At 42.1% G+C, this 23,848-nt stretch overlaps 1 protein-coding gene and 1 pseudogene across 3 annotated transcripts in view; both read left to right on the top strand.

The window, feature by feature from the left end:
* On the top strand, positions 683 to 1,501 carry Gm8458 (predicted gene 8458; annotated as a pseudogene).
* Positions 8,985 to 23,848, top strand: part of Cyp3a59 (cytochrome P450, family 3, subfamily a, polypeptide 59) — a 35,771-nt gene continuing 20,907 nt past the window's right edge. The window contains exons 1-4 of one of the 3 annotated variants that reach the window (XR_868673.2): positions 8,985 to 9,182; positions 15,534 to 15,627; positions 17,148 to 17,200; positions 20,416 to 20,515. Coding sequence is in view for 1 of the 3 variants with exons in the window: in NM_001105160.1 (NP_001098630.1) it covers positions 9,112 to 9,182; positions 15,534 to 15,627; positions 17,148 to 17,200; positions 20,416 to 20,515 (318 nt within the window). In the remaining 2 variants the exon portion in view is untranslated. The remainder of the gene's footprint in view (positions 9,183 to 15,533; positions 15,628 to 17,147; positions 17,201 to 20,415; positions 20,516 to 23,848) is intronic. The other 2 variants (XM_030254003.1, NM_001105160.1) reach the window with 2 other exon arrangements.

A 23,848-nucleotide genomic window follows, 5' to 3' on the forward strand; every position in this document is an offset into this window, starting at 1 on the left:
CGTTGGTGTTGTCCCTAGTGTGTAGTTTGGGCAGAGACACAGAGTGAGGACAAACTGAAATTCATGAAGTTCATGTGGTCAGTCCAGTTCTCTGTTTAATATTTAACAAGGGCTATCAAAAGCTGATGGCTCTGTAACAAAACAAAAAATCCTTGTCATCATTCAGATTGCAACATGTTCTATATGGCAGAAAGCTTTAGTCACATGTTATAGTGCCTTGAATAAAAATGGCCTTCATAGGCTCAGGTATTTGAAAACTTGGTCCCCAGGTGTAGTGGTATGAATATGCTTGTTCTATGGGAAGTGACACTATTTGGAGCTATGGCCTTATTAGAAGGGATGTGTGGCCTTGTTAAGGAAGTGTGTCACCATGGAGGAGGGGCTTTAATGTCTCATATATATGCTCAAGTCTGTCCAGTGTGACACAGCCACACTACAGAAGACAGTCTCCTCCTTTCTGCCTTTGGATCAAGATGTAGAAATCTTTACTCTTCCAGCATCAAAGTTGCCTGCACAGTGCCATGCTTCCCACTGTGATAAAGGTGGACTAAACCTCTGAAACAATTAAACATTTGCCTTTATAAGAGTTGCTTAGAGGCAGGCTCATGGACCAGTGACATCCAGAAATTAAGAGTTTTTTGAGACCCGGGAGGTCGTGGACCGCTGCTCCGCAGCTGTCAAAATGCCACAAAATGAATATATTGAATTGCACCGCAAACGATATGGATATCTTTTGGACTACCATGAGAAAAAGAGAAAGAAAGAAGGTCCGGAGGCCCATGAACATTCAAAGTAGGCAAAAACAAAAAACAAAAACAAAAACAAAAAAAACAAAAAACAAAAAAAAGATTGGCCTGAAGGCTAAGCTCTACCGTAAACAGTGCCATGCTGAGAAAATACAAATGAAAAAGACTATTAAGATGCATGAGAAGAAAAACACCAAGCAGAAGAATGATGAGAAGACTCCACAGGAAGCATACCCTCCTATCTGCTGGACAGAGAGGGGCAGTCAAGAGCAAAAGTACTTTCCAACATGATTAAGCAGAAATGGAAAGAAAAGGTGGGAAAATGGGAGGTCCCTCTACCCAAAGTCCATGCCCAAGGAGAAACAGAAGTATTGGAAGTTATTTGAACAGATAAAAGGAAAAAGAAGGCATGGAAGAGAATGGTTACTAAAGTCTGCTTTGTTGGTGATGGCTTTACAAGAAAACCACCTAAATATGAAAGATTCATTAGGCCTATGGGTCTACGTTTCAAAAAAGCCCATGTCACACACCCTGAGATAACAGCTACATTTTGCCTGCCTATTCTCTGTGTGAAAAAGAATCCATCATCCCCATTACATACAATACTGGGGGTGATCACCAAAGGTACAGTTATTAAAGTGGATGTGAGCAAGTTGGGCCTTGTGACACAAGGAGGCAAGGTTATTTGGGGAAAGTACGCCCAAGCTACCAACAATCCTGAGAATGACGGGTGCATGAATGCGGTCTTGCTGGTCTGACAGTGACATCACTCATACACGTCATTCCACTCAATACTGAAGACCACACACTGTCAGGAAAACACTGTCACTGGGGTCTTTCTGAACCACAGAGCAGCCTTACTCCATGTGCAGTCATAAAGTATTTACTAAGTTGTAAAGGAAAATGAAACTGTCCAGTTTGACAGTTGGTCTTTAGTTTGGGGCATAACGGTTTACATGTTAATAAAATTTAGTGACTGAGTAGCAAGTAAAAAGTTGTCTTAGTCATAGTGTCTCTTTACAGCAATAAAGCCAAAGATAAGACACCAGTTCATTCATGCAAGTATTTGGGAATGATAAGAAAATATGGCCTTTTTAGAGAGTGAGCTTTGAGATTTCTTTTCTTTTCTCATTTCTTTTCTCTTCTTTTCCTTTTTCATTTATTTTTTGAGACTATATAACCCTGGGTGTCTGGAAACTCCCTCTGTTGACCAGAGTGGCCTTGAAATCACAGAGATCTGAGTACCTCTGCCTCTTGAGTGCTGGCCTTAAAGGCATGATCCACAACCTCCCAGCTCTGGCTTTGAGATTTCAGAAGCCATCCCATTCCCAGTTAGTTTCCTCCTTGCTCCATGGCTGTTGTCTCACTAGGTAAGCTCTCTGTTGAAGTCTTTCTTCTTTAGGTTGCCTGGGTCATAGCATCTCTTCATAGCAATAGAAAATTAACTGAAATGTGGTGGCAGGCTCGCAGAAGACATCTAGAGGGCCACCTGTCAGCAGGTGCCACTACAATGAACAAATACGTGAGATGGGAATGAAAGAGAAATGGAACCATTTGTGCACTGTGAAGAGAGGAAAAACTGGAGATGTGATGGCGATGAGGAACAGCCTGATGTTAATAACCTATGATGCCACCTGAGACCATGGTGATGTCCCTGCCCATGCTGCAACTGGGGACCATGTCTGCGTCTATGACTCTGCAGCAGCTGGGGTCTATGTCACTATTTAAGGTTCATTTTATCACTCAAGACCATGCAGGTGCCTTTGGTCTGAGTTGCTTCCTGGGGCCATGTTGCTATCTGAGATCTGTGCAGAACTGGGCCTGACCCTCAGCAGCTATGGCATTCAGAAAAGCTGGCCCCACCCTTCATTTCCTGTGCAGTGGTACAGTGCAGGAGATATGCCTCTCCCTACCTCCTCACTGCCTGTGGCAGACAGGCAAGCTGGCCCAAGGTCCCATATGAGCATTGTGGGGGAGCTGGCACCACACCTTGCTGGCTGTATCACTTTAGAATGCAGCCCCACACCTTGCCTGAGTAGAACAGTAGTACTGGCCCTGTTAGTATGGGCACTCGATGGCCCACCAAAGTGTGTGAGTGCAGAACTGGCCCCACCCGACATGCAGCAATATTGGAGAGCTGATCCTGGTAGTGTGGACCTGGGAGAGCTGGTCTGCCCCTTGCTGGTTGCTGCAGTCAGGAGAGCTGGCCCTACCTGGGCAAAATGGAAGAGCTGGCCCTTAGGGTGCAGAAGCAGGAGAGTCAGCAGGGCAACTAACTCAGCTACCACCATAATCCACATTCGAGCTTTGAATTGACTCCTCCCATCTATGAACTCCTGTGGCATGTGAAGGATCCAAGGCTGCAGAATCTTCATGACACAAGATAAAAACAGGATATCAAGGAGGAGTCCCAGTGTGTGGGAACTAAAAAGGGGCCTGGGGAAAGAGGGGGAAGGAAGGACTCACTTCCCGCCAGAGTTCCACCTATGCTCTGGACAGGCAGATGTGGGAGGGCTGCCAGATGCTTTCCACTCAGCCCTGAGTGGGCATCCAAGCCTCTGACCCACTCCACAGGGTGTGGACAAGGGGCAGCGTGACCTGGGAGAGAGGGAAGAGGGAAGAGAGGATCCCATAAATTCCAGAGTGAGTGCAGCCTTGATGAGCAGAGACTGTCTATGGTTTTAGAGCTTTATTGTAGAAAGGCAGGGGAAAGAGAGAAGGTAAAAGAGAGGGAGAGGCCGGCCTAAGAGGGAGAAAGGGAGAGGAGAGGGGAGGGGAGGGGAGGGGAGGAGAGGGGAGGGGAGGGGAGGGGATAGGAAGAGCAAGAGAACAAAGGAGTGATAGAGCAAGGAGGGGGCCAAACAGTCCCCTTTAAAGTGAGCTGCTATCTTTTCTGTTGCTAGGTAACTGGGGAGGAGTTTAGCCTGAATGTCAGAAGCTTGGGACATTGCCTAGTGACTTCTAGCCCCACTTCTCTAGCTGTGCTGTGGGGGTGCGGTAACTTGGGCAGGAGCCAGAGTTCCAGGAACATGAGAGAACTCCTTCCATCCCATGTAGGTAAATTACCCCCAGGTCCTGGGGTTCAGCATCTCAGCTCGACTGGAGACCAGCCTGTCTGTGCATAGCCCAGTGCCCCATACCAGAGTGGATTCAGTATTGATAGTGCAGCAGAAGTCAAAGTGCTAGAACCAGACCGTTTGCAAAGAAAGTTGTTTGAATAAAAGGGTGCACTGTGCGCTATACCATGACACACTACAGCTTCCACAGTGAGAGTTTTCTTTCTTTTCAGGGGGAAGTTGTAAGGGCAGAGGGTGGGTATGGAATGGTGGGAGATGAATAGAATTGGGTGTATGATGTGAAATTCACAAAGAATCAGAAAAAAGGAGGGTGGGGAGTAACCAACACAGCTGCCCCAGTGACCTCAAAGTCTGCATCCTTGGTGGTTTTGAACTTAGCTCATAGAATTCTAGTACTTGGGAATTAAGAACAAGCAATTCCTGATGCAAAAGATGGCAACAAATAATAGAAATGTCTTCCCAAGGTGAAGTGAGTGATTGGCAGGTGTAGAGTGCTTCATGGGGCTCAGGACTCCCTGTGAATTGGTGACTTCCTTTCAACAGCACTTTTAGGCGATCCCTTCCTTTCATTCTAAATTGCATGTGTGATCTGACTTCCTGTTTAAAATCTCAGTATGTGCCACTACTCAAGCCCAGAGGTATGTCTTCACACTCCAGCATAGAAATACCTGCACAACACATCCAGGTATCAATTTCTGCCCTGTTCATTATGATATTAAGCAGCCGAGGTTGTTTTTCTAATGTTTGTTATTTTATTTTTTATTTAGAGTTGTGTGTGTGTGTGTGTGTGTGTGTGTGTGTGTGTGTGTAAGGAGGTGTAACCATGTTGGTGGAAGAGGTGTATCATTAGGGTTGGGTTATAAGATTTCAAATGTCCAAGCCATTCTGTTAGCTCTTTCTGCCTGGTGCTTGTGCATCAAGAGATGTGATCTCTCAGCTGTTTATGTAACTATAGCTTTGCTCCACCATTGTCTGAATTAGGGTTTTATTTCTGTGAAAAACACCTTGACTATGGTAACTCTTATGAAAGACAGAATTTAATTAGGGCTGCCTTTTAGTTTCAGAGATTTAGTCCATTATTGTCAAGGCAAGAAGCATGGCAGCATGCAGGCAGATACAGTGCTGGAGAAGGAGCTGAGAGTTCTACATGTTGATCCAAAGGCAACCAGAAGGGGACTGACTCTTTTACACTGAGCAGAACATGAGCACTAGGAGACCTCAAAGCCTGTCTTCACAGGGACACACTTTCTTCCACAAGGCCACACCTCATAATAGTAGCACTTCCCATGGGCCAAACATATTCAAACCACCACAGCCATCATGGACTCTAACCTTACAAAACTATAAGTCCAATTTAACACTTTCTTTAATAAGTTGCTTTGGTCATGGTGTTTTGTCACAGCAATGAAAAAATAACTAAGATAGCCCCATATCTGACTACCCTCTCCATCTTTTCCCTGTCCCTATGAACTCACTGTAGCTGTGGTTGCCTACACAAGGCTTGCAAATGACTGTGCCCATTGTCCTTTATCATCCATGGGTGAAAGGTTTGTGGGCCCCACACTCCGCAAAGAGACTACAAGTAGTTCATGGTTTCTGAGTCAATTATATTTTCTTCAATGATGTAACCACTCATATGTTGTCCCTGGTCTAGTAAATGATTGCCGATCCATCTTCATGAAAGCAGCCACAATTAAATTCTGTGGGTTACAGAAAGAGAGAGAGAGAGAGAGAGAGAGAGAGAGAGAGAGAGAGAGAGAGAGGACAAACATGGTAGAGGGATTTGTTGAGAAAAAGGGTTTCTGTGGAAGAGAGAATATAAAAGTTAAAATGGGGTAAAAATGACCAAAGCTTCATTATGTACGAATGAAGTTACCAGAGAATGTTAAAAATCAGACCCTTGATGCTGAGGTGAACCTTTGAAACATCATAGTAGAGACTGGAGAGGCAGAGCATTAGCTGCTCCTCTGAAGGACCTGGGTTCACGTCCCAGCACCCACGTGGTGGGTGTCAATCACCTTTAACTCTAGTTCTAGAGAAAATGCCACCTTATTCTGGCCTCCACTGGCACCAGGCAAACACATGGTAGATATACATACATACATACATACATACATACATACATACATACATACTTACAGGCAAAGCACACATACACAGAGAAAAAAAAAACACTCCATACTGTTAAAGACACCAGACATGAAGTTCCGTGTGCTAATTAATCCTAATTATTTGAAGAGAACAAGTAAGCACACAGAGACAGTCACACAGTGTGGATCAGAGATGGGTGGGAGATGGGAGATTCTGGCTGTGCACAGGATTTTGGGAAGCTGTGGTGGAATGGGGCAGGGACCACGGCTGCCCTAAAGCAGGTGTGCTAAATGCAATAGCTCCACATACGTGAAAATGGTTAATTTTCTGTTGTGCTAATATTAATTCCTTTTTTAAATCTCAGAAGTACGTGGTAATACCTGTAAGACCCCACTCTGGGGCATGGTAAGGCCAGAAACACACCCAAGGGCTCTGCTCAGCCTGAAGCTTCTTGATGACTGGTCCAGGGTGGAGCCTTAAAACAGCACACAAGCTTCAGAGCTGGTTGTATAAACTGATGGCTTATTGGGAGAAATGAAGATAAAGATGCCTATGTCTAGGGAGGTGGCTAGGTGTCCAAAGTGATTCCCACACAAGCCCAAGGACAGAAGTTCAAATCCTCCAAAATGCCATGTGGGCATGGCAACATGTCTGTAATTCCAGCTAGAACAAAGAAGACAGGGGATCCTAACAACAAGCTGCCTATGAAGACTAACTATATTTGTTTAGTTCTGGGTTTTACTGAGAAACCCAGCTTCAACGAATATGATAGAAGAGTTGGTGGAGATGACGTTATTCTCAGGCCACCCATACACAGGAATGCACACATCCATGTGTGCACACACACACATGCATGCACTCAAAAATAGGAGAAACATTAATTAACTACAAAATTTAGACACAGCACCTCACAATCAAAAGAATTTTTATACCTTCAGTAATGATAATTGCAATGGTTTAAATGTGTACCCCACTTGTGTGGTTAAAAACTAATCTTAAATATATTGTGTCTAGCTGATGGAACCTCCCAGTGGTGCTTATCTACTGTAAGTCTCTCCTCATGAATGGATTGGTCCCATTTTTGTAGTCACAGCTCAAGGATATAGGACTGAATTCTTGAGGAGATGATGTGATGACCCTTCACTTCTTTCTCATTCTCTGTTGTCTTCCTACCTTCATTGATAGAGTGATAAAGAAAGATGCACTCAGACCACTTGTCTACCCCTAGACTTTGGACTTCCTAACCTCAGTAACAAGGAAATCATGATTCTACAATAGCAGCAGAGAATGAAGTAAGATATGAATTTGATGTTTAACCCTGGCCATTCCCAGTTTGTGGGTTTTTGAAATTTGCCAACATCCTTTGATTTCTTCTCTAACCCTTGCTTTCACATGCTTTCTGTGTTCCTGGTGCCTCTGAATGCCCTGGTTGGAATATGTCAGAACTCTCTAGAACAATGGTTCTTAACCTGTGGGTCATGACTTCTTTAGGAGTCAAATAGACTTTTCACAGGGGTCACCCACAACTAACTATTAGAAAACACAGATATTTACATTATCATTCATAACAGTAGCAAAATTAGTTATGAAGTAGCAACGAAAATGATTTTATGGTTGGGGTCACCACAGCATGAGGAAGGCTGACAACCACTGCTGTAGAACATCTTCCTGTCTGCTCCGATGATTGGCTCAGGAACTCACAATTTAATAATGGCTACTAAGACGTTTGTGGTTCTTTTTTTTTATAATTAAGCCATTTGTAAAATGTGTGTGTATTTAATGTTTTCTTGTTGCAAATGGTAACCAGTTCTCTTAACTCCTGCCTACCCTCCTCTCAGTTTCCAGCCTTCAAATGTCTCTCCCAACTTTTTCTCCCTCAGTTTCCCAATGGTCTGCTTAAATGTTTCCTTTCCCAGTTATCCAAATACTAGCAAACTCCAAGCCATAACAACTGTTCTAGCCTATCTGCTCAGCTCAGTTCCTCCCGGCCCAACTGTCTTCTAACAATGTCTTCACTGATTGCCTTCTCTTTTCACTCTGCTAGCCCCCACCCCCAGTCTCAGCTGGCCTTCTTATATCCTATCCTATTCCCAGAAATCCAAGAGTCAATCAACACTGAAGGTCATAGAGTCAAGCAGATTAAATTGCTAAAAAAATTTAAAGGACCAGTTGACTAAAACTGGGGATCCTTTAAAGGGCTAGGCACAGAAGATAAACCACACTACAGACATTTTGTAACAACTTGTGGTTTTGTTAGGAGTACTTTAGAAGGTGTACAAAGAAATATTTACTCTCTATAATGCCAATTCAACCAGGAGGGTACTCAGGAGACCATTTAAAGACAAGCACACATTACCTACAGAATTCTAATTCATCATAAGTCTGCCTGTTTCCTGCCTTCCTGGTTCAGTCTTGAATACCTCTTTCACTTCTTTCTGTCTCCTTGTCTTTAAAGTGATCATAAAAACTCCAGCATAACATATCCAACAGACTGGATTAGGACTATTAAAAGAGACATATTAAAATGTATTTTAAAAGATTGATTTATTATAGATGAGACATTTGTATCGACCTTCCTATCCAAAGCTCAGAGAACCCTGCAGGAAAGATGGGGGAAAGAATGTAAGAGCTAGAGGTTGGAGAGGCATGTCATGGAATGTCCTAAAGACTACAGAGAAAGACAACTGAGTTTTGTGCCAAGGAAGCAGTACAGAGTGGCAAGTAAAGTTCAATTGTAGGCTTCACATCTTCCAGAGCCAGCAGAAGCTTTATTGGGAGAAGGCCTTGAATAGGTAAAGATCAGTAGATATAGTTTAATTGTGTGGACTTAGTGTGTTTTGGAATTTGAAGCACCATAGACACAACTACAAATCAGAAGGAAGTAGTGCCAATGGATGGATTTGAGCTCCTGAGAGAACAAGTACACACAGAATATAAGCTCAAAGGTCAGAGTAAAAAAATGCATGACCTTATTTTGGCACTTTGACAAATGCCAGGTGGAGAGGCCACACCAGAACTACAAATTTGGGCAGTGTGCAAGTGGCCCTTGTACTGGCTGTATCCCTGTAACCTCCTCCTTTCCCAGCAAATAAATAGACTGGCCTCACTAGATGCCAGCTAGGCCTAGCAGAGGATCCCTGCAAGACTCTCAGCTGGGAGGGAAACTTGGAGGCCTGAACTGCTAAAGGAAAGCTAAGATGGAGCTCATCCCCAACCTTTCTATAGAAACCTGGGTGCTGCTGGTTACTAGCCTGGTGTTCTTCTACATGTAAGTAGCTGTCCAGGCTCCTCCCCTATCTGCAACTGGAAATGAATTCCCCTTTCTTTTCCTGTTGAAACATCCAAAGAGAAAATGGAGGGGAAGCTGAAATCAACATCAGGTAGTTCCTACCAATATCACTGGCCATTCTAGGAGCTTCCACTCAGAACTCTTACCTTATGGGTTTTGACAAGACTTGCCCGTATAATAATACAGGTGGCTCTCAGTCTATACCTAGACTAACCAAAAATTGTGTGGCATTATAAACAATTAACTAGTGTCCTCACTAATTTCTAACTACCAGTTTGACAGACACAACATAAAATTACCTAGAAAGAGTTTTGTTTGAGAAATTGTCTAGGTCAGGTTGACCCTTAGGCAACCCTGGGGAGGATTATCTTTATTGGATGTAGAAAGACCCAGCTCATTGTGGGCAGCAGCATTCCGTATGCAACTATAACACATACAGACACAGACACATACACACACACACACACACACACACACACACACACACATACAACTGATTGAAAGCAAACAAGCAGATACCTGTCTATTCTCTCTGTGTTCTTCACTGTGACTGGCTATTTGAGCTTCTGCCTTGACTTCCCAGATACAATGGACTGTTATGTGGAGTTTCATGAGAATAAACCCTTTCCCCTCTAAGTTGCTTCTCGTGTAACATTTTAGAACAACAACAGAAATAAGACTAGCACATTAGCAACCATGGCCTTTCCAAACTTTGAGAACCCTTAGAACAGTATGGTTGCTTAGTTTTTTTTCTCCCTCCCCCCTTTCTCTTTTGTCAGCATAAGTGATGAGTGTTTGACTAGTTACCTGTGGATGTGGGTGTTTCTTGCTTCCATTTGTCACATCTTCTAGTCTGATTTACACAACCCCCCACATGGTAACTCTTCTGTTTTTCTGCTTCTGTGATAAACTCCATGACCAAAACCAACTTGAGGAGGAGGGCAGGAACCAAAGCATAAGGCTTGGAGGAACACTGCTTCCTGCCTTGCTCTCTATGGCTCAGTTGGCCAGCATTCTTATACCACCCAGCAGGACCTGCCTAGGTGTGAAACTGCCTATAGTGGACTGGGCCCTCCTACATCAATCATCATTCAAGAAAATACCCCACAGACTTGTCCACAGGCCAATCTGATAAAGACATTCTCTCATTCTTTCAAGTATGGTTGCCTCTTCCCAGATGACTCTAGCTGTGTCAGGTTGATTTAAAAAAAAAAACAAAACTAATAAACACAATACCCCAGCAATTATAGAAAGGTCGGCATCCATAACTCTCTTTTCTTTGAACCATTATCCAGAACTGTATTATTTTCTAAAATCATGTTTCCACCTTGCAATATTGAAAGCACTTAACACTAAATGTTTTTGTTATTTTCTTTGAATTTTTTTAAAGCAAAAAGAAGTCTGGTGCTTTGAATATTTTTGGTGCAGGCAGTGGCACTATTAGGAAGTTGATTATTGTGGAACATTTTAGCACAGCAACATTAGCAACCATAGCCTTTCCAAGCTTTGAGAATCTTGAGAACAGCCTAGGCATTGTAGGAGCAAGTGTGTCATTGTGAGTGTGGCCTTTAAGACCCTCATCCTAGCTCCCTGGATGCCAGTCTTCTCCTCACAGCCTTCAGATGAAGATGTAGAACTCTCACCTCCTCCTTCACCATCCTGCCTGGATGCTGCCATGTTGATAATGCCTTGATGATAATGGACTGAACCTCTGAACCTGTAAGCCAACCCTAATTAAATGTCCTAATAAGAGTTTCCTTGGTCATGGTGTCAGAGAATGGTTCACAGCAGTCAAACTCTAAGACAAGCAGAGAGCACAATCTTGCAGGAGGAATCTCAGTTACTAGTCAGGCCTTGTTGAGGTGTTCCTTGGTGATCCTTTAGTGCCTGTGCCTTTATGCAAATTCTTGACTGTATTTGATAATGTTTATGAGTTTCACTTGATTTGTAGCAAGTGTTTAGAAACTGCATTGAGTGCAAGACTCACCACTAACAAAGAGGGAGTGGACTAGAGAGATAGCTCAGCAGTTAAAAACATTGTTTATTCCAGAAAAAAATCAGGGTTTAAAACCAGTTCCCACATGGAGGCTAACTGCTGTTCCAATAGATCCAGGACTCTCTTCTGCCCTCCATGGCCACTGAATATATGCAGTACATAGACATTTGTGCAGACAAAACACTCATATATGTAAAATAATTAAAATTTAATTTTAAAAAATGAGAGGAAAGAGATATTAATTTGCATGTCTGAAACATGTATATGTCCATATTTTATGCCATATACTTAATCTGTTATTGATAGGAGGAACTTGACCTTCTGAAGTTCCTTTGTCTTGCAAATCAAAGGATTCTTGGGTCACATCAACCCTGTATACAAAATAAGCATTTCTGCTATATTTTCTAAGTTTGTTATGATCAGACTTCCCTTGTATGAAAGCTTACAGTAATCTGAAGAATTATGTCTATCAGTCTTGCTTCTTCTCCCACATGTACTATGTGTCAGTCATCCTGGAGTCGGGAAGTCTTTAGCATCATGAGAATTTAGGATGTGTTACATCATCAGTGATAGCAGCTTTGCCCCATGGAGCACCTAGCTTAGTAGAACTCTGTACACATTGAGTTGACATATACAGGAAATAATCTTCCACATTTATGACTGTCTTAGTTTGGGTTTCTATTGTTATGTAGGGACACCATAACCATGGCAACTCTTAATAAAACACTAAATTGTAGCTGGCTTGCAGTTTCAGTCAATTATCATTATGGTGCTGGAGTAGTTGAGAGTTCTACATCTGGATCAGCAGGACAAGAGAATATCACTGGACCTGGCTTGAGCATCTGAAATGTCAAAGCCACTCACTCCCAATGACACACTTCTTTCAACAAGTCCACAACTCTTAGTAGTGCATTCCCTGTAGGAATGTGTAGGCCTATGGGGCCCATTTTCATTCAGACCACTACATTCCACTCCTTGACTCCCATAGGTTTGTAGCCATATCATAGTCAAACTTTGAAAGTTCCCATAATCTGTTACAGTATCAGCACTGTTTAAAACCCAAAGTTCCAAGTTTCTTCGGAGACTCATGCAATCTCTTAACTTTAAACCTCTGTAAAATCAAAATAGAAAAGAAGATTACATATTTACAAAATATAATGGCACAGGATATACATTACCATTCAAAAGAAAAGGACACGGAAGGGAAGGGAAGGGAAGGGAAGGGAAGGGAAGGGAAGGGAAGGGAAGGGAAGGGAAGGGAAGGGAAGGGAAGGGAAGGGAAGGGAACCTAATGAGGAATTACTGGACAAAAGCAAGACCAAAAACCAGTTGGGAAAACTCCAAACTCTGCATCTCAATGTATGATGTCAAAAGACTCTTCAGATCTCCAACTCCTTTCAGCTTTGTTTACTGCAACACATTTCTGTTTCTCGAGCTGATTTTGCTCTTTTAGCAGCTTTTCTGGGCAGATGTCCCACAGCTGTGGCATCTCCAACATCCTAGGGTCTCCCAGGCTGTCCAGGCTTTAACCAAACTTTACAGCTCCATACAGTGGTCTCTCTAGGCCTCTAAGATACCTCTGACAGATGCCTGACCTCAGCAGCTTCCCTTTGTCATGGAGGGATGTGGGGAATTACAGACTGGTCTCCAGTTGAGCTGAGGTCTGAACCCTAATGGTCATAATCCACCTACATGACAAGGTAGGTGTTCCCTCATGCTCCTGGAACTCTGGCCTCTGCCTAAGTTACTGCCCACCACAGCCACCACAAGAGAAGCATGGTCAGTTATCACATAAGCAATGCCCCAAGCTTCTGACCTTCAGGCTAAACTCCTCCCCAGTTACCTAGCAACAGTGAAGACCACAAAAAGGGGTGCTCAGCCCCCACAACGCTCTCTTACACTTACTCCTTTGCCCCTCACCTCTCACTTCTCTCTCCTCTTCCCTTTCTCTTTGTCTTCTCCTTCCCCCCTCTCTCTCCCTTCTCTCTTTCCCCCCTGCATTTCTATAATAAAGCTCTTAGACCATAGAGAGTCTCTGCCCCTTCAAGAACAGCTGCACACTCTGGTCAGTGTTGGGAAATCCTTCCCTCATCCCTCTCTCCTGCAACCCTGGAGCTTTAGCAAGGTAGCTCTGGGGAGGTTCCCAGTCAGGGGGCTGCCCCTTTCTCTGTCCCCCACTGCGTGGGTCAGGCATGCTCACCTGGGGCCCTGTGGAAAAGTGCCCGGCAGTCTCCCCACATCTGCCTGCCCAGGGTACAGGAACTCTGGCTGGACATGGCATATTTTTCCTCCCCACTTTTTCCCAGGGCCCCCCCTTTTTGTGTTCCCAACAGCTGGTAACACTTTTCTTCTATCCTTGACGCTAAAGCCAGAACAATGTGGCTGAAGCTGCCAAATTTAGCTGCTTACTGGAGTTGGAACATGCCTTCTTTCTTATTATATTACATCCTCACCATCTTTCTGTACTCTGTGAGTTGCTTCACTGCCTAAGCTTGGCTGTCCTGAAACTCTCTCTGTAGATCAGGTAGGCCTCATACTCAGAGATCCACCTGCCTCTGCCTCCTGAGTTCTGAAATTAGAGATGTTTTCTTTAATTCCTTCTCACAAGATGGAAGCCTAGCTGGGTGAGGTCTTGCACTGAAGTCACCACTCCCTTTATTCCACTTAGCATCAGGGTCTTCATTAATCTGTTTATACTTGCTCATGCCCTTTCTCCTTAAATTGTTCATTTGTGGTCTCCCTTCTTCACTCTGTTCCTTTTCATAAATCTGCATAAGTGTGGCTACAACCAACCAAACAACTTTCAATAATACTATGGTGTCTGGAAATCTCTGCCAATGCTGTTAATTCATCTCTTGCATTTAGCCATAGACAATGTTTTTTTTGGGGGGGGGAGGGGGGAACAGGCAGCATTCAGCCGCATTCCTTGCTAAACTATTACAAAAACAGTATCTAGGCCACATATTAACATTTTTCTCCTTAGAAACATGTTGAGTCAGACCTTCACAATTCAAATTACCCCAGTACCACTGTCTTCCCTATTCCTGCTAGGATGGCCCATTAAGGTCCACTTAAAGCATTCATCTGTTTTTTGTTTTGTTTTGTCTTGTTTTTTGTTTTTTGTTTTTTATCCAGCTTCCTAAAGTCAACATTCAAGAACATGGTTTGCCCTATTATAGCAATATCCCAGTCTTTGGTACCAATTTATTGCCATAGTTGGGGTTTCTATTGCTGTGAAGGGACATCATGGCCCTGGAAACTTCTAATAAGGAAAACATTTAATTTGGACTGGCTTACAATTTCAGGGGTTTTAGTCCATTATCTTCTTTGTGGGAAGCATAGGCAGACATGATGCTGGAGAAGGAGCTGAGAGTTCTACATGTGGATCAACAGGCAGAAGGAATAGATTGTGTAGCTAGTCTTGGCTTGAGCAGTTAAAACTCAAATCCTGCCTAGAGTGGCATACTTCTTCCAACATGGCCACACATCTAATAGTAACACTTCATATGGGCCTATGACATGCTATTTTCATTCAAACCACCACTCTGACCATCATGATAAATAAAATTCTGTCTGACACGATGGCTCTTGGACGATTATCACCAATTAGAGGTCCAAATTGACCCATGAGATGAATGGTCTTAAACAATGCCTTGGCCACTAAGGGAACATACTGAAAAGTAGCCTTGTCTATAGCTTAACTCAACCAGATTGCAAGTCAGAGAATCTTGGGAGTCTCTGAAATTTCTCTGAAGCCAGTGTCAGTCATGAACTCAATTATCATTATATGGACATAAGAGCTCCATGACTGGTTCAAGGTCTTTCTAAAAAGGCAACTTTCAGAACAATGAGAGCTTCTAACAAACATTTGGCTTAGAGAAAAGCAAACACATAAGTCTCTGACCAGTCTGGAAGAACAATACCATAAGGTCTCCATGACCCAGTGGCACTACATACATTCAGTGATGCAAATAAAAATCCCCCCTTTTATCTAATGAGGGTCATTGCTTCAGGAAATTTTCTAAATGGACAAGAGCAAATGGAACACCCTGGGAAGCCTTGAGCCTGAATCCCTGAGACTCTAAAATCCAAATCTGGGGCTTTTCATCAATGATGTTTTGGTGGACTGGAAGTACAGCAGCTTCCACTATCTCTATCCCATCATTTTCATGGGAAGGACATTGGAGAGGAGAGTAATTGGGATTGTAGCTGTTTGGGTTTTTACTCTTATTTGCCATTTGGATGTTAAAATTTGGGTTTGATTCTTGCAGTTCCTGAGTCATGACTGACACATGTCTATATGTATAAACTTGTATTTCTCTGTTACTTTACAGATATGGGACCTATTCTCATGGCTTGTTTAAGAAACTAGGAATTCCTGGACCAAAACCTCTACCTTTATTTGGCACCATTTTCAACTACTTTGATGTGAGTAGTGTTTAAGCTCTTTCATTTCTATCTGTATTTATTGATTTTTTGAGATTGTGTTTCTCTGTATATCTGTAGGTGTCTTGGAACTCATTCTGGAGACCAGGCTGCCCTGGAACTCAGAGAACCACCTGCTTCTGCTTCCCAAGTGCTGGGATTAAAGGCAGGTGCTATCACTACCTACCTGTTCTTTCATTTCCTATAGTTGCAATTTCTTTTACAATTAGATTTATCTATTTTTATTTAGGGTTATGAGTATTGGTCTGCACTTATGACTATGCACCACATATGAGCCTGGTGCCTGTAGAGGTCAGAAGATGATGTCAGATCCCTGGAACTAGTGTTACAGATAGTTGTAGATTGCCATGTTGGAGTTGAGAACTGGACTTGTTTCTTCTGCTATTGCAGACACTACTCTTAATTGCATAACTGTCTCTCCAGCCTCAAAGTTTTGAATGGGACTTATATGTGTGTGACAGTGTCTCTCTATATAGCCATCTTGACTTGGAACTGTACATGTAGGTCAGACTAGCTTTAAACTCTTAAAAGATCTACCTCCTTCTGCCTCCGAGTGCTGGGATTAAAACATGTACCTCCTAGGGCAGTGGGATGTTGGCACATGCCTTTAATTCCAGTTCTCTGGAGGCAGAAGCAGGCAGATCTCTGTGAGTTAGAGGCCAACCTGATCTACTGAATGAGTCCAGCACAGCCAGGGCTACACAGAGAAACAAGAACAGAAACAAAAAAAAAAAATAGCAGGAGGTTCTGTGGTGTCAGAAGTCAGAAACAGTGTGTTCAACTAGGAGAATGCTTTAGATGTCATTAGATATCTCTAATAAGAACTTGCCTCTGCTCCACCTAACAGCTGACTCAGACAGATACAGACACCCATAGCCAAACAGTGGATGGAGCTTGGGGACTCTTATGAAAGAATAGGAGGAAGGATTGTGGGCCTTGAAGGAGATAGGAACTCCACAGGAAGACCAACAGAGTCAACTAAGCTTGGGAACCCTTCGGGTTTCCAGAGTCTGAACCACCAACCAAGGAACATACACAGGCTAGACCTAGGCCTCCCCACATATATGTAGCAGATGTGCAGCTTGGTCTTTATGTGGATTGGAAACAACTGAAACAGTAGGGCTATCTCAAAGTTGTTGCCTGTATGTGGGATATGTTCTTCTACTTGGGCTTCCTTGTCTGACCTCACTGGTAGAAGAAGCCCCTAGCCTAAAAGATACTTGAAGCACCAAGGTAGGGGGATACTCAGCGAGACCCCCACCCACTCAGAGGGGAAGGAGAGAGTGAGGGGAGAAGGATTGTAGGAGGAGGTGACTGGCAGGGGATCAGTGAGTGGGATGTAATGTAATTTAAATTTTTTTAAATGAAAATAACTTAAAATAAAGAACTTGCCAGTGAGACATGAAGCCCAGTTTTGTGAGCATTCATTAATTTGGCTCTAGTTAGGAAGCAGTCAGCATGTAACAGAACAATAACCAGTTTCATTTTCTTTGTCTTCTCAGGGCATGTGGAAATTTGATGAAGATTGCTATAAAAAGTATGGGAAAATATGGGGGTAAGTCTTCTGGAATTTTCCATTCCACATACTAATTAGGATAATATATTTCCCTGCATGAGGACAGCATGAGCAGACTGCTCTTGTGATGAAGCCTTTTGATGTGGTACACATCACAGGCAGCAAGTTGAAGAGTATGAGTTCAGTTGACAGTGTTGTCTGCCATGTCACTCTCTGAGATTTGGTAGCCCCCAAACCCAAGGCTTACCACCTCTCCCTTCTAATAAATTAAGGCTATGTGCACAACCTCTAAGCACATGTTCAGAAACATGGGAAGCCCTTACAATTCTGTGCACACAGTCATAATTGATGTGAGTTCAAATGTGGTACTGCACTGCTATATCCAGAAAACAGTTTCTCCTGGAGTCATCTGTTGCCTCTGGCTCTTACAGTCATTCCACCCTATCTGGATTTTCTTCCAGAATGATCCCTGAGTCTTGGAAGGGGGAGGCATGCTGGATAGTTTTGTGTCAACTGGACACAAGCTGAAGTCATCTGAGAGGAGGCGGCCTCAATTGAGAAGATGCCTCCATAAGATTGGGCTGCAGCAAAGCCTGCAGGATATTTTCTTAATTAGTGATTGGTGGGAATTGCCCAGTCCATGGTGGGTGGAGCCAACCCAGGTCTGGTACTTCTGAGTTCTATTTAAAAAAAAAGTGGATGCTCACAGTCAGCTATTGGATGGATCACAGGGCTCCCAATGGAGGAGCTAGAGAAAGTACCCAAGGAGCTAAAGGGATCTGCAACCCTATAGGTGGAACAACATTTTGAACTAACCAGTACCTCAGAGCTCTTGACTCTAGCTGCATATGTATCAAAAGATGGCCCAGTCGGCCATCACTGGAAAGAGAGGCCCACTGGACACACAAACTTTATATGCCCCAGTATAGGGGAACGCCAGGGCCAAAAAAAAATGGGAATAGGTGGGTAGGGAAGTGGAGAGGGGGAGGGTATGGTGGACTTTTGGGATAGCATTGAAAATGTAATTGAGGAAAATACCTAATTAAAAAATAGTAGGCTGGGCAAGCCTGTAAGTAGCACCCTTCCATGGCCTCTGCATCAGCTCCTACCTCCAGGTTCCTGTCCTGTTTGAGTTCCTGTCCTGACTTCCTTCAATAATGAACACAGATATGGAAGTGACAGAGGAATACACATTTTCCTCCCCCAACTTGCTTTTTGGTCCTGGTCTTTCATTACAGCAATCAAAGCTCTGACAAAATCAGGGTATGACAGCAATGTTCCATATAAGATGAAGACTCCACAATCTCTTACTCTCTGCATGTTGAGCAGTTGTGGACCTCTGTGCTAGTCACCATGTTCTGTTAAAACAGCACTTCTCAACCTGCATGTCATGACCATCATAAAACACATATTTTCTGATGATCTTAGGAACCCCCAACCATAAATTTACTTTTGGTGTTACTTCATAACTAAGTTTGCTACTGAAGGGTATCAAAGTTCATAAGACCATCAGAAATATGTGTTCTCTGATGGTTGCAATACACAAGTTAAGAACTGCTATGCCAAAAGAAGCTTCTCTGTTGAGAATTGAGAGCTGTGCTGATCATCTTGTTAGGTCCATGTAGTGTTACATTCTCCTTCAGTGTGTATGATCTCCCTAGCTACACAAGATCAAGCCATACACAATTCCAGCATGGAGTGGGGATATGGTCAGAAAGTCCCACACCTAGCTGAGAAGTTGACAAATCATAGCTTGATAGGAGGATAAGACTTCTTCAGGGATGGGTCCCCCAAACAGCTATCTCATGCTGCAGTAGATGTCCCTACATGCATGAACATACTGGCAGAAGTAGGGTTTATAAAAAGAGAGAGAACACATGAAGTTGAAGGGAAATGGTGATGGTGGGGACTGGAGGGGAGGAAATGGGAGTTGCCTTCATTAGTCACCAATGGGCCCTCAGCAAATGATGGGACTTCCTGCTCACTCCCCTCTCCATGCTGGTATTTTTGTCTATCTTGAGCTTGTGAAGGTCTTGTTCATGCTGTGACAATCATGGTGGATCCATTTGTACAACAGCCCCATTGTATCCAGACCATATTCCTGGGCATCCTCTGCCTCAAGCTCTTAGAATCTTTCTCCCCAATTCTGCAAGGATCAGAGTGTTGGGAGAAGAATCTGCTAATATCATTCTGCTAAATGGACATAGTATTGAAAGGACTCCAAATTTGTTATTAGACCCATGGAGTAGCTCACCTCTTGGTCTCATCAGCAAAGCTCCTTTCTTCAGTAGACCATGATTATGATGGAGATCTTCAACTGGCTAATGTATAGACCCTAAGAGATTGTAGATAGCTCAGTCCTGAATGAGACATCTGTGTAAGAATTTTTCTTTGTCCACTAATTAAATTCAAGACAAGAACTTTGCTAGAAGTATATATGGGTATTTCCTGCCCATCTAATTCTGCTGACACTGAAGAAGAAATGCAGGGAACTATTCAGCTGTGGTTTACTTCCCCAAGGTTAAGTCTTCAGCGGTTTTGTGGAGTGGCTGAGTCAAGGACGTAATCCTTTCCTGTCAGTACAGATGATGTTTTGGAGACTTGGAGGGGGTGTCATTGTATTGTGAGACACAAGAAAGTGGGAGGAGGATCATTCTCTTCATCACTTGTCATCCATCTTCAGAAACCACAGACCTGTGAATAGGGATTGCTGGGGTGACACAGTCCATAGAGACATTGTGACCAATGCCAGGCATGTGTTGTGTTGCCCTCTAGTGTCCCCTAAGTAAATGCTTCTGCAACATCATTACCGACACTGAATAGCTTGTCTCTAACTTTCCTCTGATACATACTGTTTTGACTTTTGAGTCATTTTGTAATTTTCTCTAATTTTTTTTTATCTCTGGAGGTCAAACCCAGTGCCACACACTTGATAGAAAAGGGCTCTACCTCCACACCTCCAATCCAAATACTGAAATATTTAAACACTCAAGAATGGCATTGGCAATAACCAGGATGTCTTCAAAGGGCTGTTTTGTCCTAATTGCCTCTTTCCTGCTTCAGCCATATTAGACTTCCTTTCATGAGACTCTGATGGCTTCTATGGTCAGAACTTGAACTAGCAGTTCATGTTATGGTGCTTAATACAACTGAGGATATGTACTGTGCATCAGGGCTTGAGATTGAAATCTTGTGTGTGACTCCAGCTGTAGAACCTGACTTCTGAGGTTTAGTTCATTCTGTTTTCCCCCTAGGTTTTATGTGGGCCCAAAGCCTATATTGGCTATCATGGATCCAGAGATCATCAAGATTGTGCTGGTGAAAGAATGTTACTCAGTCTTCACAAACCGTCCGGTAGGTATCACCTTTTTAGAAATATAAATCTTTACTATTATTTTAGTCAGTGTTCTATTGCTGTGAAGACATACCATGATCACATCAGGACTGGCTTATAGTTTCAGAGGTTTAGTCTATTATCATCATGGGGAAATCATAGTGACATGCAAGAAAACATAGTGCTGAAGAGGTAGCTGAGGGTTCTACATCAAGATCAGTGGGCAGCAGAAAGAGAGAAACATTGGATTTTACTTGGGCTTCTTCCTTCAGTGACACACTTCCTCTAACAAGGCCACACTTACTAATCCTTGTCAAGTAGTAACACACCCTAATGACCATGCATTCAAATATATGAGCCTGTGGGGACCTTTTCTATTCAAACCACTACAACATTCTAATGAAATTTAAATTTTTGAGATAATTATATAATAATGGTAAAGAGCCACCACCATTCTCAAGAAATTTCTTGGTGCTCTTCGTGGATATATATATGATGTCTTATAAATATATATATATATATATATATATGATGTCTTATAAATATAGTATAATATAAACATAATGCAATTCTGCTTTTTCTACTTTCATTTTTGTTGCACTTAAAAAAGAAAACCTCTGTGAGTTAGAGAGATGGCTCAGTGATTAAGAACACTGACTACTTTTCCAGAGGTCCTGAGTTCTCTTCCTAGCAATTGCGTGGTGCCTCACAACCATTTGTAATGGGATTCAATGTCCTTTTCTGGTGTGTCTGAAGACAGCCACTGTGTATTCATAAAATAAATAAAAATTCTTGAATGAAAGAAAGAAAGAAAGAAAGAAAGAGAGAGAGAGAGAGAGAGAGAGAGAGAGAGAAAGAAAGAAAGAAAGAAAGAAAGAAAGAAAGGAAGGAAGGAAGGAAGGAAGGAAGGAAGGAAGGAAGGAAGGAAGGAAGGAAGGAAGAAAGAACACTTACTAAAAGCAATTTAGCAGAGGAAAGAGTTCAGTGACTGACACTTCGAAGTCACACTTTATTACTGAATGAAGTCAAGGCAGGAGCTCAAACAGGAGCTTGAAGCAAAAAATTCATGAAGAACAGCTGCCTACTGGTTTGTTCAGACTCCTGCTTAGCTTGCTTCCTTATAAAGCACAGGAGCTAGGGATAGTACTGCCCTAAGTAGACTTGGCTCTCCTGTATCAGTTAGTAATCAAGACAATCCCTCAGACATGCCCACAGGCCAATCTGAGGTGGGCAATTCCTTATTCAAGACTCTCCTCTTAGATGAGTGACTCCAGGATGTGTCAAGTTGACAAAGTTAACTAGGGCACAACTGATACACAAAAGGAGTTGAAATTGATACTCTCCACAGCTTATTAACATTTCTCTGATTTGTGTTTGCATATGTGAATCTCTCTGCTGATTGTCACATTTTCTAAATATAAATGTGACATCTATGCAGTCAATGCACAGGACTGTCCCTTCTTCACCATGGAGTTTTCTCGTGTACATATTTTCTAGTGGCCATGTGTAGCCTGTTTTTATTCCTCACAGGGTCTGATCATTTTTCTTTTTATGCATGTGCTTTTGGGGTCAAGTCTGATTATATTTTGTTCAGTACTCTTATTTTAATAAGGTTTCATATGACCCTGCCTCAACCTTCAACTTCTCAAATGCTGGGGTTCCCAGTATGTGCCACCCCACCTGATTTATGCAGTGCCGAGGATCAAGCCAAATGCTTCATGTATGCCAGACAAGCACTCTGCCAACTGAGCTACATCCTCAGCCATGCCTAGCACTCTTCTCTCTTTTAAACAAAATATGCACATAGTTTTATACTTTATATTAACATCTATGATATATTTGTACTTCAGGCTATAAAGTATGAAACTCAGGTATAGTCTCATGTTGCACCATCTATATCCAGTTCTTTGTGTATCATTTAGGGAAAACTGTTTCCTCCATAGAATTCTTGTAGCATTATCAAAGCCTATTCAGAGGCTGAAGAGATAGCTTAGTGGCTAAGAGCACTGGATTTTCTTCCTAAGGACCCAAGTTCATTCTCAGAACTCACACAACAATTTGCAACTATCTACAACCCCAAGATCCAGGGATCCAATGCCTTCTGGTCTCTAAGAGCACTATAAACATGTGGTACATAAACACACATATAGGAGAACACATACAAAAAGTAGATAAATCTAATTGTTTTTGCTTATTGACCTATTGGAACCTTCTCACCCAAAGTAAACCAGCACAAACCGGACGCTCATTCTTTATTTTCTTCTATTGATCACAATTTCTTTTTGTCCTCTAGGGTCACATCTTATTGATAACTGTTTCTGTACAACAAGTGAATTCATTCTACCCACTTTTTTCTAGAGTTAATTGAAATATTGTTGACCCTTTATCTTTCTAGCAAAAATCAGAACAAGCTTGTCTACATTGATAATGATCTCAGTTCGATGAAAATTTGCAACTGGCCTATGAATAAAAACATTTTCTCCGTTGGGTCATCTAAACCCACGACTATTGTATGTTCTACATGTTATATATTTGACTGCCACGTGGAAATTTTATAGGTTTCATCTGAAAACGCTGTACATGTCTTGTTAAGTTTATATTTTAACTTAACATATAACATTTCTGGACATGTTTGAATATTGTGTAATATTCTTGAAATTTTTTCTAATATAATTGATGTTAAATACAAACATTTGATTTTGAATTGCTGTTGTATCATGGAACAATTGCCAAACTCACTTATTATTCCTATAAATTCTTTCTCTGTGTTATTTGATGTGTTATGCACAGACATCATATGGCCTGAAAATGAGAATATTTTTTATTATTGATTTCTAATCTGTATGCATTGTATTTTGTTTTCATGCCTTATTGCATTAGCTGGCAGTTCTAGAATGAGACTGAATTAAAGTGGGAAGAGCAGGCTTTTAAAACTGCCATAAATCTGTGAATGAGACATTCAGACTTTCACCACTAATTATGAAGTTGACTGAAGGATATTGTATGTACATATATACATATATATGTAAATAGATAAACATATGTAGACATTCCACTGATACAATGTTCATTGATATACATGAAGGAAAAAAGTTACTAGCAGAGAAATAGAATTATCTTTCTTTTTCATTGTGTCCATGTATGGAAAATTAAGATAAAATAATTGAATTATATCTTGAAATATCAAGTAAATATTTTATAGCATCTACAGTGTTTTAAAAACTCTACCTCAAAGTATCATCCCTATTCTTCAATTCCTCATACTGTTTACACTAGTAATAGTTTGCCAAGACCAGTTGCTGTCTGTTACTAATCCATTCTTTTTTGTCTGCACAGATTTGAAAGACACTGTA

Source organism: Mus musculus, chromosome 5, assembly GCF_000001635.26.
Source record: "Mus musculus strain C57BL/6J chromosome 5, GRCm38.p6 C57BL/6J".
NCBI classification, from domain to species: Eukaryota; Metazoa; Chordata; class Mammalia; order Rodentia; family Muridae; genus Mus; species Mus musculus.